The sequence below is a fragment of the Rhodamnia argentea genome, chromosome 10, assembly GCF_020921035.1.
Source record: "Rhodamnia argentea isolate NSW1041297 chromosome 10, ASM2092103v1, whole genome shotgun sequence".
In the NCBI taxonomy this organism is placed as follows: Eukaryota; Viridiplantae; Streptophyta; class Magnoliopsida; order Myrtales; family Myrtaceae; genus Rhodamnia; species Rhodamnia argentea.
In genome coordinates, this window is record NC_063159.1 from 2,395,452 (window position 1) to 2,411,445 (window position 15,994).

Sequence of the window (15,994 nt, forward strand, 5' to 3'; positions counted from 1 at the left end):
GGGAGGCTCGTGCAAAGTTACTTCGTCCTGAATCCAACTTTCATGTAGGATTAGAGGGTTGCTAAGCTTTTTCTCTTCTTTTGGGACAAAAAGAAAGATGCTTATGCGTTAAGGAAGAAGGAATATTTGTCCCTTTAATCCCTAGAAAGCGTCTTAAGCTAGTGAGAAGTGGCCAGGACAAAATATATTCCATGAAGAAATACGGCACACATAAAAGTTCCCCTCTTTAAGTTTTTTGCTCCTTATTCAATCCTCTCTCTCTCCCTTCTGCAACTCCCTCTCTGTTGATGTGATTCTCCACTATTCCCTCAAGAAGCCCCTCATTGAGACCTTTACCAAAAGGGAAGAGCATCATCACACAAGCCATGGATTTTCCTTCTCTCCCACCTTATCTGGATCCATCCAACTGGCAACAGGTGAGGGTTTTCTTGTATACTCCATGGATTATCTTTCTTTCATTCTTTCTCATCCCAAAAGGCAAGAAAGAAACTTCAAAAACAGAGAAATATATTCTCTCCACTTTTGCTAGTCTTCTTTGCTGAATATACCAGATATTTGATCTTTGCTTTCTTCTTCTTCAGCAACAAACAGATCATCACCGAGCTGGAAACTCCAGTGCAAATACTCAGCTCCTGCCTCCTCCTCTGCTGCCGCCGCCACAACCTCATGGAGGCGGTGGCCCCGGCTCGATCAGGCCCCGTTTGATGGCCGACCAGGCCCGCCTGGCCAACATACAGATGCCGGAGGGGCCATTGAAGTGCCCTCGATGTGAATCAATCAACACGAAGTTCTGCTACTTCAACAACTACAGCCTCTCCCAGCCGAGACACTTCTGTAAGACCTGCAGAAGGTACTGGACGCGAGGGGGAGCGTTAAGAAATGTCCCCGTTGGAGGCGGTTGCAGGAGAAACAACAAGAGGAGCAAGTCGGGGAGCTCGAAATCAGGGGCGAGTAGCAGTCATCGGCAAATCACAACTCCGAGATCGGGATCTACTTGCGTCCCGACCTCAAACGGCGGGTCCAGGGTTGATGCTACTGAAATATTAGAGGTTGGGACACAGCTCCCGTCGCTCGGCCGCTTCATGGCTCCTTTGCACTATCTTCCTGATAACATGAGTCCATCAGCTGGCGCTGGACTTAATTATAATACTGGAGCACCTCCACCACTAGGAGACTTGAATTTCCTGGCAGCAAGCGCCTGCGACAGCGGACCTTTAGAACGGTGGCGCTTTGGGCATGCACAACCATTTTCCTCCTCGTGCGGGTTGGATCCAAACCTAGGATTGTACCCATCTGAAGGTGGGTTCGAGTCATTGAGGGCTCTTAGTGTGATGCCTTATGCACCGTCTTCATCAGCTGGGCTTATTGCTCAGTTCTCCTCGTCGGTGAAAATGGAAGACAGCAATCCGCCCTTTTCTAGGCAGTTTTTCGGGATTAACCACGAAAATAATCACTTCTTGAGCAGTCCCAGCGCATGGACGGATCTTTCTGGATTCAGCTCTTCTTCCACCAGCAACCCCTTATAGAGATGCCTTGGTTAATTTGATCCTCTCTTTTTGAAGCTTTCATATTTCTCCTCCTTTGTTTCATTTTTTTGGTCATGTCAACCAATCCTTCACAGGTAGAATGAAGCCCTAGAAATGTTTAGTGAAGATGTTTGCTGACTGCTCTTAAAGATGAAACCCTAGAAATATCTATCTTTGTTTTTTGTTTTTGTTTCTTTTGGTGTTCATTTTGTTAGGCTTGAACTTTGTCACCTGCTCACCTTAGGGACTGTGTATGACTTTGCCAAGTTGTGATCATATCATGTTCTGACAGAATGATGAACACATATTTCACTGGCCAATCTCCATTATCGGAGGTTTCTCCTCTCTCTTTAATTTGTGATGATAAATTGAGGCAATCTCTTCAGTTACCAATTGTTTACTGTGAGTAGATGTTCTTTATGAGACTTAACTTACATGTTTTCCTATTTTGAGGGACACAAGAGCACTAATGTTAGAATCTGCAGCTCAATAGTTGTCTGCAACACATCTTCGGAAATCGTATTGACAAATCAAGTTGAAGATTGCATCTCAAAGAAATGTGCATGAAGCGATGGTCATATGCAAAGCACTTGTGATTTTTAGTATGGATCAGGTTTCGAAAGTAAATTGGAGCTCTTTCAAGAATTTGAATCCTCATTGCCTATGTGGCTCCTTGTATTACAAGGACTCCATCTTTCTACTAAATTTTAGCCTCTTACATCTGCCACTGTGCCTTTGCTCCTGGAGTCCACGTGATTCGTAATGCAATTACTCATTTAAATCTCGCTTTTCATGAGTAAAACTAGACTTGAATTTAAGGACGTATGTATTTATGTGGACTCATCTTCAGAAGGGGTTTAAACTTTTGGAACATATTTCTGTCTAACCGATCTTCCAAACTTTGTAAAATTTTTGGGTCATAGCAACTGGTTAACGTCGAAGTTTTGCTGCCTCTTAAAGTTATTGACAACCGACCAAGTTTCTATCCAATTATATGTGATTACTAATAACTTAACTAATTTACTATCAGCTTGAGAAGCCACTCTTTTGAGGGCAAACTCTGACCACCAGGCGCTGCGTATATATATGTTTGCTGGTCTATCATGGATACCTTTTGTTTAGTGAAAATTTCTCAGGCAAATCTTTTGATGACCAAACCTAAAAACAGAATCCAGAATTGCGAGAGGGACATCAGTCTAAAGCTAAGACAATAAGTACCGTCAAGTTGTTTATCCAGGGGTTAATTTCATCGTAAATTAACAGACATATTTACATGTGTGGATTAGGTGCGTGACAGTTTTGTCCTACATCTTACTTGGATCATGATTTTAGTATTACCTGCTTAAGGCGAACATTACCGTCATTAGAAAATAAAAATGGGATCTCGGGTACATACACATCCATCATCTCATAGAATTTGCCAAAATTATTATCTTCGATTTATGGTGGGAAAAGATATAGGGATATAAACGAGTCAAGTCGAGCTAATACCAGTGCCACGCTCAAGCTGGACTCAACTTGTGTACGTGGTACTAGAAACCCCACTCCCATACTTGGCACTAGATACTCGACCCGCGAGGTCGACTCAACTCGTTCACAATCAATTTACGAAGAAGTTGGAGCTCTAGCTTGACTTTAGCATGCTTGCAGATCTCTCTATATGCATTATGTGCATACAGTGTACGTTGGCATGTAGTTGCAAGGAATCTTGCGTCCATTTATAAGTATCAGATATTTTTAAAAAGCTAATAGAAGTTCGATTAGGCTAGCGAGCCCAGCAAGGTATTAACAAGCTGATCTCAACTGGACGAGATACCGGAATAATTCGACCTCGAGAACTCGAATGAACAACGAAGCAGGCTCCAAAGTACTCTCTCACTCTCTCATGAGCTAATGCAATTGGTAGGTCCATGAAAACAGAAGAGGAAAGTGCAGATTACACAGCTTTGGCCTCGTTGTGCCCACAACGACGTTCTTTTTTCCCCTTCTCTTTATCCCTGAGGGGCGGCTCTCATTCCGAGATTCCTCATTTTCCCTGCAAATTCAAAAAGGAAGATCCGCCTAGACTTCAGTATCTTCTTCACGTTGGTTCTGTACATTTTGAGGGACAACTATGTTAATACGTCGTCAAGATGTTGAGTAAAGATTCTCGGGACGTGGATTATGGAAAAGGGAATGATTCTGTAATAATTTGTGTGGGACTTCGATTTGATTATGGTTGGTGGTGATGGGTTCGAGACGAAGATTTTGGGACCGTAAGAGAGAGAGAGAGAGAGAGACCAAGAGCCTCTTGATTTCGCAAGACAAGCGCCTCAAAAGACGCCAAATTTGTCAGTTGCCCAATCATCTTTTCTATTCTTTTTGTTTTTGTGGTTATTGCCATTCGGTTCTCTAATCTCACTTTATTTCAAAACACTCTCAATCGACCGATCCACCTCTGAATAGCTACATAGACTTAGAACAGTACTATCGTCGAGGTGAATGATTTCTCAGGCGCCACGTTGAGAGGCACGTGATCAATGGCTTATGATTATCTTGGTCTATTTAGATTGAGACTATACAAGATTTCTCCATTTTTGTTTATCATTTTGATAAGATGGCATTTTTCGATTTCATAAACTCTTTTAGTAACAGCTTTTCTCCTTTTTTTTTTAATTAACATTTTTCATCGTTTATTGCGAGATTATTGCATCATTTATCAAGAAGAAAGACAGCATTACAAAAGGATAAGCATGCCCGAGCGGGTCAATTTTTTGGCCAGAACGTGAAACCGACCTTATTGGACTCTGCTACATGGAATTTAGAATCCGAACCTCCCCGATTGATTTCGAAGCCGGTTGGTTTCGGAATCCAAAATCCCAATGGATAGTTATCATGCGGAATATGGATCGACCCTTTTTAGGAAAAGACATTTCGGACGTGTACCTTTCAAATTGACTTAAACGAACTCTAACACCCACATAAGACGAGGTTAAACATCTAAAAGAGAACCGCCAAAACATATCACAAGTCAAAGTTCTAGAAACAAAGTTCAAGTGTTTGTTCTTTTAAGGGAAAAAGACTTAGTTTAGAACCAGTTCTTAGGCCGGCACAAATTCCACGTTCTTGGAATCCGGAACCGAATCAGTACATCCTAAAGTTGATTTGATCGGTTGCTCACCCTTTCACAAACCTAATGCCCGACCTTCCTAAATTAGATGAAAACATATTCGTTGATCGCATGTAGGGTAGGAAATAGCCTGCGTATATAGAAATAAGAAGAAATTATCGACATATTCAATGGACAGAACATTGTGGATGATGATAATTTTTTTAAAAAATCAAACCATCATCTATTTTTCTAACGACACCCGATGAGCCGCTTACATAAAAAATATAGGGAAAATCTACTGATGGAATTCGATCTAATTTTAATTCGTCATGAAGAAGAAATTTAGGTAGATCCATCTGTTTGGCGAAAAATGAATGATTTGAAAAACAATTCCTTAAAACCGATTGCTTGTATCGCCTATAAAAACGGATGAACAAAAAACATTTCATCGTTCACGAAAATGCTTAAACATAAAATGTCGTCAGTAATTTAAAAAAATCAAATAATTATTTCAAGCGATACATGCAATCGTTTTCAGAGAAATGCTTTCCAAATCAATCACCTTTCGCAAAACAAAAGGAGAAAGAGTAAATCTCGTGCGCATGAAATGCCATCGCGATACCAATTTGCATGCTCATAGCTTTTCCATGAATATACAATATTTCTTAATCAGATTCAGAGAGACTGAGACACTTTATTCCAGAGTGCTACATTACAAAATGCCAGGAATTGTTGCTGGAGATGCGAAGAGTGACGAGGAAGCAAGGCATCGAATTCCCTCTGGGATTTGCTTTTATCCCTTTGTTTATCCATTTAGTTTCGGCAAAAAGACGGGGGCTCAGACATTCTGCTCACGAATAAAGCAAGATCATTCAAAACCACACAGGGCGATTGGTGGTGGGTCTTCGGTCTTAAAGTAGTCGATTGGTCATACGTGGTTTTTTTACAGCTTGTCTTTGCTGGACCTACGGTGACTGCCCTTGCCGGCTATGTCCTCCTCATGAATTTACTATTTGAATAACTGTTTTAAGAAGTGTGAGGTTGCTATATCTAAGGGCAATTTCAAGAACTATTAGGAGTCTCTCGACTTATGTCTGGATTCCACAAAGATAGGTCGGAATTGGTCTTTTGAGGTTCTGATTGTCGATCAGTTGAGTCTTTGTTGTCTTATTTTGATGAATTGATTCCTTAACTTTTTCTATGAAAGGTGAAAAACACTAGAAGTGTCAAAAGTTTCGTACAACGTTCACTTTAGTGTCAAAATATATTTTTTCGGATCACCTAATTACCACTTCAAAAAAATTATCATTTAAATGCTAACTCCGATCTGAGTTACCGGCAATTCGACATGGCCATATTTTATTAATTTCTCAGACCTATGTGGCTCGCCGGCGTGTCCAGTCAGCATCACTAACCCAAAACGACGTGATTTAACATGTTTGTCCCAAATTATAAATCCTAATTTAGACAAATCAAGTTTCTTGAAACCCTAATTTCTCATACCCCTCTTCTTCAATCCCTTTGATGAGCGAACTCCCACCTCTATCCTCCATGATTCGGCAAGCCACAAAGAAGCTACTCCACCGGCCCATCCTGACCTCCGCCGTTGCTGTCCCAACATCAACCCTCCCGGAACTTCTCAAGCTCGATCGGCTATAAATTCATTTCTTTTTGGAAGCAGAAATGACTGAGATGGGTGATGCCGAATCTAAGTTGAGTTGAGGCACGCGAGGAAAGGGGAGGCCAAATCTGGATGAGCAACGCTGACCGTCGTCTATGACCCTCGTCCGGTGTTGTTTGGACATATCTGATCAGTTCAGTCAGTGCCAGCAACTCCGCTGGTGGCAACGGTGTGCGAGGGGCGGAAGCTGGACTCGGAGGGAGTGGAGAACTTACTGCAATTGAAGCTCAGCTCTGCAATTCAGAGCAACGGAAGGACGAGCAAGGAGGAGGAGATAGGCGACTCATTTTAGTATAAAAAATCTGACATGGACTTCTTTTTCATATAAAAAATGCCAAGTCAGATAAAAAATTATTATGAAATCTACAAAATATTCTTGGCCAAAAATTTTCGTCATAGGTACTTAAGTGATCTTCTTTTTTTTAATTTGACACTTAAGTGAGCCAGCAAAAAGTTCTGGTATTAAAGTTAGTGTCGTACACAATTTTTGACACTTCTAGTATCCTTTTGCCAAAAAGAAGTGTACTCAGATCCAGAACCCGCCGCCTCGCCAATGGATTTTCGATATCGGGTGTTCTACGGGGCTTTCAAAGCCTGTGGATGGCACTAAAAATAGGCCATGTGAGAGAGACATAAGATTTTCGGCGTCAGGATTCCCCCAATGTTAAGTGTTCTACTGGGCTTGATTCGCATTTTGGAAACTGTTAAGGGCGATTTCACGTATATTCAACCTTCTTTTCCTATATATCACATGATGTATACAGTGGCTTTTTCTTTTTTTTTTTTTTTTTTGGGTGGGGGGGGGGAGGGGGTGTTGGTGTTTGGGACTTTGTTTATACTTACACTTTTCTACATCAATGTAGTTTCCACACCCAACAATTGACGTTGTGGAAATGAGGATAAACACGAATAATATTTTGTAAGTATTATTATCATACTTGGACACTAACAGAAAAATCTCAGTTAGATTAGGAAATTCAAAGAGGTAAGCTTCTTTACAAGACAAATGGAATTGATATGATATATTAGCAAGATGCCCCTCTGTTGCACGTTATAAATTTATATTTGTTACATTATTTTGAGTGCGGGCATCAATATGAATTTTCATATACGTAATAATATTACGCAAGAAGTAGTAAATGTTGGTAGTTTGTTTGTAGAACAAACAAAGAGGTGGCTTGTCCCACTTGAAAGTTATTTTATTTGTTCAATTGACGAAAGGATACGAGTGTATATATGTTCAAGTAGCAGTTATTTTTTGCCTAACGATTTTTAGGCGCTCTCACAACCTTTTGAAAGGTTGTATCTATTCAAACATTTTGTCTATGAATTACTGAACGTTTCTGTTCACTTCATAAGGACAACTTCCATTTTTGTTTCTTTTCAAAGGAAAAACAGCCACTTTTGTTTCCTTTCGTTCACTATATTTCCCAACAGTAACACGACTAACATGTGCATCAATCAAATTCTTCTCTAGAATTTAGTTGATTTTATTTAAAGTGGATATTAACCCATCATATTGGTATATCCTCCAATTAAAAGAAAACAAGGGACTTATGTAATTGCAAAATTTTGTTAAATAGTAATATAAGTACATGTAACATTTCGTGCACGTAAAATAAGATGAATCAATAAGAACATGAAAGTATAAAGTACGAATGTAAGTTCCCCTCTCACCATAGTTTTCCTCCATTCGTAAGAATCTTCACCTTTGTCACATTGATTGGTTTTGGAAAAAGAGAGCAAGCAAGCTATCTTGATAGGATCTTCATGAAAGTAGTATCATTTCTTCTCTCTTTTCCATTTTATCCTCTCAATTTGTAGAGTTAGAGGTGATTTCTTCGAGATCATCTTCTAATTGTATATATTTTAGTTTCTTATTTAAGAAAGTTCTCCCTAATCTTTTTTTGCATGTCCTTTTTTTTTTAAGAAGAGTTAATGAATATCTATAATCCACCACAATGTATTACAAAGAGCGTTGTTCAATATCTTACAAAAGTATCCAATATTCGACATGTATCATTGAAGAACGCATACATAAAGTTCCGTTCATTTAGGCTTCATTGGTTTCGTGGAAAATGAATGATTTGAAAAATATTTTCCTAAAAATAATTGATTGTATCACTTATAAAAATAAATGAACGAAAAATACTTCCATAATCCACAAAAATGTTTAGACATATCATTGTTGATAATAAAAATATTTTTCATTAACTAATTATTTTCAGCAATACGAGTGATTAATTTCAGGAAAATATCTTCTGAATTATTCATTTTTCGCAAGACAAACGAAGCCTTAGTTCATAATAAAAATATTTATATTTTCATTTCTTGACTTACGAAAATTCCATTTCCAATAATTTTTTTTTTTTGGTCAGACATTTCCAATAATTGATTGATAATGTACTTTGCAATTACAAATGGCCAAAACTTAATTATTTTTCCAAAGTTTGTAATACCTTATTGGTTGTATCATGATTGTTAATAATTTTTTTTTTTTTAATTTTTTCTTATATTTAGACATTCATGTCACAAAAGTGAAAAATAGTAAGCCCTTACTCTAACAAGTAAGCGAGTAAACTAATATCGGCATTACAATCATATGAGGCCAGACGCGAGTATGGCATGACATACATAGTGACTGGTGAGGGCCCCAAATACTTACTAGCACCATATTTATCCAAACTAATTTCGTATCATAAAAAATCTCTAACGGGTATGTTCGCGTACAATCTACTCTTCATTAGGTTTCTTTCAATATTTTCATTAAATTGCTAACATGGAAATGCACGTGAAAAAATAACTCGGAAAATCGGCTCTTGACATGCATTTGACATGAAAATTCAGAATAAGAGGCTCTCCTAAATAACGTCATCTAAAAGATGTTAGGTTTGAAGAAAATCAATTGGGATTTGAAAATCTATTAAAATCTGTTGGTTTTGCAACTCCTTTACTTTTCAAGAATCAGTTATAATCCCTAATTTTGCTCTAAGACTTAGGTTAATTGTCAGGTGTATGTTAGTTTGTAATTTTCTTATACAAAAATTAGTTTGGAGTAAATGTAGCACGAGTTTATTGATATGGGATTTTTTTTAACATCCGAAAATTAGTTTGGTAATTGTGACTTGTGATTACCAATTTTACGATTTTTAGTGGTATTAATTCTATTTTATATTAGTGGGCTTCTCCAGCTCGTTAAAATAGAGGAATGATGTGGGGCTAGACCGTACAAAACCTCCTGAGAAACAACAAACAGCCCATAGGGTTCACCAAAACATTGTAGACCTCGATTTCACTCAAATAATAACCATTCCAAGCTTGAAAAAAAAAAAAAGAGCTTCTCCTATTTAATTTCTGATAGAAGCAAAGGAGTTTCCAGACAAGCCTGTTTGGTGCAGATTTCTTACAACAATTACTACCGTGAAAAAGAAGTGCCGCATCCTTAATATTTACCACAGATTTTAGGAAACTGTCCCATCTAGTTTTGACGTATCGCAGATCACTCACATATATGTAACATTACTTCATATCATAGCTATGTCAAATACCTTGAATAGTTCTTTCCAATCAATGATCTTCTCTATGCTACTTAGCCAATCAAGAAAGTCCTTGGGATGCAATCGGTCATGGAAACCGGGAACGTCCATTTTGATCTCACTATCTCCTTCATCTCGATGCCCTTCTGAGGCCCAAACCATGAAGCTCTAATACGAGATGTATTGAATTTCCGAGGCAAACAATTTTTTTATCTCGAGAGAAATTGCAAAGAAGCCGCTGGATCCTCCTAAAGAATCAAGAGAAAATCCATGGAAATTGCTATTCAAGTTGCACAAATTGGACGTGGGAAAGAGATGACACTAGCAATATCTAGGAAATGAACCATCATGTGCGTATGTGAATATCTAAAACAGTGACTAACTACTTGGAAGTTTTCACTTATAAACTACCTTGCAAGTTAACAACAGAGCTTATGCTTTGTAGAAAGGAAAACAGCAAAACCTTCATTATGAACTCCTGTGATCGTGCATAAACAGAAACATAATTCACACATACTGGTGAGTGATTATGAGAACTGAACAAAATCGAGCCAAGCTCTGGGTTTGTGCTGTTTCGGTATGGACGAACACAGATGTTCCATTCAGAAACCAGAAATCGAAACTCAAAATCAGCCAGAGTTCAACAGAAACTGTTTGCGGAGCATTCTTTCGGGCGCAATTCCATCATTTAATCAGTCCGATGCCGCTCCTTTGTTCTCGATGTTCTGCTATTCTTTTGCACTAAGCTGAGATATAGTTACGTATGAGAACATGAGTAATTGAGCCGAAATCTGCAAAAACAAGGTTCTGCATAGCTTTGACCTCTCTAGTTTCGATGTAGCGGACTAAAACTTTCCTCTGGCATCGATCATTACGTCGGGGAAAATCTGTGTCCCATATCAGATGAGATTCTTCATGTTTGAGCTTAGGATTCATGCTGATGCACCTTGAGATTGGGAAAGGTAAAGCATGTAAGGTCTTAGAAAAGATTCGCTTGACGACCAACTCTGCGCGGCAAACCGAAATTCTGATAAGCTCTTATCTCGCCCCTTAAACCTGCAGTGACGATCACCATCCCCCAAGCTGTCGCTTGCCTAGCATTAGCCCCATTGCTGTTGCTGCTGTCGAACCAAGACCAAGATGAAGACCACGAAGCCGACGATGAGTTCACAGCCGCCGAGATGGATGGCGATTCGCCATACCTGGCTGAGCTGAAATCAGAGTTGAAAGACTCCCCGATCCCGCTCCCCATCCCTGAGTCCAGGCGGGACAGGTGGGCGAGATCCTCTTCGGGTGGAGTTGAGGAACGCTCCACGGGGTTTGCCTTCTTGGGTAGAGGTGGCAACATCAATCTCTTGCTGTTCCCTAGCAAAGGGCTATGATCCTCTTGAGTCGGCGAGCCATTGGAAGGCGGTGGCTGTGTCGAGGTCAAGCGCTTGGAGTGCCTCTTGGAATGGATTGGCATGGCCGGCGGGTCACCCCTTATGGTACCGGGCCAAGGAATTGCCACTGAGACATCTCGGCAAGGGAAGTGTTCATATGACTTGGTAGTGATCAGAGCTTTGGCCTTCGCTGCGTTAGGATTCCGGGGTGTCTCTCTCTTCCACACATAGACTTGAGAATCTTCACTCGCCGATATCACATACTTCCCATCTTGAGTAAACGAAGCCGCGATTTGGCTGCTAGTATTACGGAAACCTGTTGCGAAAAGCAGTGAAACAGTTACTTGGAGATGGAGGCACTTGAGGAGAAATGAGTTTACATTCTCGTGGAATCGCTGATCTACCTCTGAGCTTGTGCTTGATGTCCGAGCCCTCAACAATGCGAACACGGGAATCGGCTGAGGTAACAAGAACTTCAGACGGATTGCTAGGGGAGAACTGATTGGAAATTCAAAGCAGAGAGTTACTTTGATATGCCTTCTTAGCACGTTTTCCCCCTAGAACCAGAACAGGTGACAGTAACCTCTGAGTAGAATTTACCTGGAAACCGGTTATCTTTTTGGCTTGGGACTTTTTCTTGTTCTGAATCTCAACCTGACTGATTTGGTTCAGTTTACAATCTGTTCAAACAAGTGAAAGAGAGACACTATAAACCTCCTTTCTGATGCAACCTCAATAGCCCACTAAATAATTATACTGCAACTTGATGTAGGAGGGCCATTTAAAAGACACATATACTTTCCAACTTGCGTCGTTGTTTCTATGCCGTTGCCAATAAAATTTGTGTAGGAAAATGCTAGTAGAGAATTTCATACCCTTTGTGCTGTACATTCGGCAACTTCCTTTGTGCGATCCTACAATAGCGCCCTTCAGTCATATGAACCCATACAATAAGGAAGAGCAATTAGAGCGAACTCGGCACAATATATCCAATAGAAGTGCTCTTTAATGCAGACTACGATACCAAAACAATCTCATTTGTGCTGATTCAGCTGAAACGTTTGACAAACTCTAGCTAAGGTTCTCAAGCTACACATGAATCGATATAACCAAAATGTAGTACTATCTTCTGCAATTGAAGTGCATTGCTTCTGAGAAACTACTATGACTGTCAACAACAGATCATAAGACCCACTTAGTACCTCGCCATCTGGAGAGTAGCAAACCGCGGTGACCATCTCATGAAGATCGGTCCAGTCGATAACCTGACGGTCTGGTATGCTCCATATCCGGATCTTTGCATCCAGCGAACCGCTTATGAAATACAAGTCATCTATTGGGTTGAACTGTATGCAAGTCACTGCTCACAATGTGGAAGCATATTTTTTTCCAGTTGAGAAACGAGAAATACGAAGACGTTATGCCTACTCATAAGAAGAGACTCGGGCTGACATTACCATAGTCGTTGTGTGCGAACAGCTTCAAACAGCTTTTCGTTTCCATATCCCACAACCTCACAGTTTTGTCCATTGAAGACGAAAGGAGTAGCTGCAGGTTCATTAAAATGAAACTTGAGCATTGAAAAAGAAAGAGCAAGTCCACTCTATATTATCTGTCTCAAGGTGGAGACACTGAGACATCTTGTTTGCATAATGTTTCAAGAAGCTAACCTCTGATTTTGACCAGGATAGATCCAGGACATCATCCAAGTGACCTGTGAAAGAGCACACGGGTCTCTCCGAGAGCGAGAAAACCATTTCAGGCACGTGAACATAGTCGGGGATCGAATTCCCCCTCTTGCTACTCAGCGAACCCTTCCCCTTCTTCTTCTCCACCGGCTGAGGCGGTGGCTCGGCATAGAACTGCCGGTCTGGAGAACTGCTGGCCGAAGAATGTATCGGGCTCCAATTCCACTCGTCTGGCTGCCTCAGAGGCATCATGTCGCAATCTTGTACCTCCCACACATGAATCGTCTTGTCCTCTCCAGCGCTTGCGAGGTAACGCCCGTCCGAGTTGAACCTCATGGTCCAAATTGAGCCCTCGTGAGCCTGTATCTCCTGACAGAAGTGCAACGCGCTCAGTTCCTTGTACGACTTCCCGTGCTGCCTCACTTTCACCCAATCCGACGAGCTCTTGCCTGGCTTCGGGTCTTGGACTGGCTGGTTTTCCCTCTCCTTGTCCCCGATCAATCCACTCATCGAGTTCGCGACCCCCTTTATGTTCTTCAGCAAGGCGACTCCACTCCTCTTGCTCAGCCTCAAGCTTTTTGAGAAGTACGAATTTGGATTTAACTTCCTCTCCGCCATAATGATGCTACCGTCGGTGATCTGTGATACGTTTTCCCTCCGCATGAGCTCTTTCACAACGGGAGAATAGCCGACGCTTTTCTCAAACTCTTCCATTGTTAGCTGCTTCCCAGTCTGCAGATCACTGAGCCGATTCCACATTCCCTCTTCGTTGTACTCGTTCACGATGAACTCCTTCCCAGTGTCCAAATTCTTTATCAGAAAGAACGCGCCTAACCGACTGTTTGAGATCATGTTTGACAAGCGCCTCCGCTGGTCAAAGGATGACGAATTTCCACCTTGCGGCGATACTCTGATGGAATCGGGATATCGGCAAGCCGGCACACATGGCCCGCACAATGTGGACGAAGTCCTCGTAAGGCGCTGTTTGGATGTTGCACCAAAAAACTCTTCCTTTCTCTTGGCAATCGGGGGGAAATCTATGTCACCTTCCGATCTCGATCGGACAAGAATAGCAGGAGCTAAACGAATACAAGACGCGTCTCCCTTTTGTCGCTCGTCACTCGGATGATCATTATTGACAATCAAAGACGAGATTTTTTGGCTTCCAACCTTCTTGGAGGCAACCTGATTGAACTCGCCGCTCGTGAGTCGGAGAACGTCCGTGTTAGAGAGCCCCATCCCTTGGAACAGCCGCTTACGCCTCTCGCTGATTGAAGCAGGCTGTGAGATCCAGATCTCATAGTCCTGGGACACGGAGGTCGAAGCCCTGTTGCCTGATAGGCTCCGAAAATCCTCTGTGGATGCGCAGGACACAGCAGAGGCGAAGGAGATACGGCTTTCTTCGAACCCGTCATCGTCGTCATCAGAGTTCGAGGATGCCAAGTCCAGCGCAATGGCGCAGGAAATCCGGTCTCGGGATTCGAAGAAGCGATCGTCGTCATCCTCATCGCCCAAGGCATCCCAATTCATAGTCAAGGTTCGCTTGGGTCCATTCCCGTCCATTTCGCAGGAATGGCATGGGATCATTGATTTGGATCGAGGGACATGTTCTTCTTTTCTTTGGCTGCTTTTTTTTTTCTCCCCCAGAGAGTGTGAATTGGAGCGTTTCGGTTGTGCTCTAGGGAGATTGAGGGAGGCAATGGAAGGGAGAGAAACAAGGTGGGTGGTAGTTATTTACCGTTATGGTTACGTGCTTTTTTGTTTTGACTTTCTTACGAAAGCGAAAGGAAACGGTCAACGAGGGAGTCGTGGGACATGACAACTCTTCACGACAAGAAATTCCCCAACGTTATTTAAGGGTTTTTGACTGAGGATATGTGCTTGCATGAATCTGGCATCCTCTTTGTTTCTTTATTGGGTTTTATTCCTAGAAAACACCAAGAGATTGACCAGCATCCCTTTTGAAGAACATGCTCCCCCTATGCAAAAGCAGAGATTTTCTTAATTAATTTTTGGAATTTTTGAAGCTTGATTTCTGGAATTCATGAAGCTAGCTAGCCGGAGCTTTGACAAGTAATGCAAGAGCATTGGGCCTTGTCGATTGATTCTCAAGATCAACTCCGAAATTGTCCATTGATCCTCATTCCAATAAGCAAAGATCGATTTCGGCTACACTTTGACTCCATGGGTTCCAAGTTGAAGTTGCCGATTATGCAAAAAAGTTATCGATATGCAAAAATGGTTGCCGATGGACTGCCAAGCTATCAAATGAGGAGTTAACGATTCTTCCCTTGTCGATTAATTATTTGGTTAACGATTCACCAGTCTAATTGCCGATTTTAAAGCTAATCAACAACATATCGATGGGAGGCTATTCTGAGCAATTTCTTTGGGTATTTGTTGATCTTTAGAGATGGTTATTTTCTAATCAAGGTTGGTGGACGAATTTTGGAAGGTGAAAAGCAAGGTTGATGTGACGCCCTGGACATTCGTAGTACGTAATTCGCCCCGAGTTCAATAAAAAGGATTATTATTGAATTCCAGTTAGTATAAGTAAAGAATTTTGGACGAGTCCCGATTTATCGATCGGATTAGATTAGGTCTCGAAATTTCGGTCGTTGCAATTTAGGATTTTTAATCCTCGCGCCTAGACTTAATCCGGAGCGAGCCTAGCCCCGTTAAAATTCAAATTTTATTTTCAGTCAGTTGAGCCAAAAATTCGTTCGGTCCCAATTTATCGGATTACCAATTTGCCCTCCAATAATGCACTAGAGGACAAACTTTTTGAATGAGACTTGATGGGTGGGGCCCACAATCATTCCCCCACCCACCAGTCAACTCAACTTAGCTCTCTCTCTCTCTCTCTCTGCCCTCCCCCTTCCCTGTTACTCACGCAAGCAGCCCCCCCCCAAACCAAGACCATCATCCTCCTCCTTCCTTGGTCTTTGTTGAGCGACCACCACCTCCGACTACCAGCTGCCTTCCTCCACCACTACTCTACCTCCATTTGACCGCCGCGTGCCGCCGTGAAGCTCTGAAACAACCTTCAAGACCCCCTACTCTGTTTCGGCGTCCATGGGCTGTTCGGGC

At 41.5% G+C, this 15,994-nt stretch overlaps 2 protein-coding genes across 2 annotated transcripts; one reads left to right on the top strand and one right to left on the bottom strand.

Annotated features, from left to right (window-relative positions):
• Nucleotides 1–200: 200 nt before the first annotated feature.
• LOC115739902 (dof zinc finger protein DOF2.4-like) lies at nt 201–1,852 on the top strand. Its single transcript, XM_030673201.2, has 2 exons — nt 201–416; nt 582–1,852. Exons 1-2 carry the CDS (start codon nt 366–368, stop codon nt 1,524–1,526), a joined length of 996 nt encoding a protein of 331 aa, XP_030529061.1. The 5' UTR covers nt 201–365; the 3' UTR covers nt 1,527–1,852.
• An 8,420-nt stretch (nt 1,853–10,272) lies between these two features.
• Nucleotides 10,273–14,577, bottom strand: LOC115739861. Its single transcript, XM_030673151.2, has 7 exons — nt 12,887–14,577; nt 12,674–12,764; nt 12,419–12,576; nt 12,092–12,143; nt 11,817–11,896; nt 11,621–11,714; nt 10,273–11,532 (listed from the first exon to the last, which is right to left on the bottom strand). The coding sequence occupies exons 1-7, from the start codon at nt 14,489–14,491 to the stop codon at nt 10,814–10,816; spliced, it is 2,799 nt and encodes a 932-aa protein (XP_030529011.1). The 5' UTR covers nt 14,492–14,577; the 3' UTR covers nt 10,273–10,813.
• Nucleotides 14,578–15,994: the final 1,417 nt, after the last annotated feature.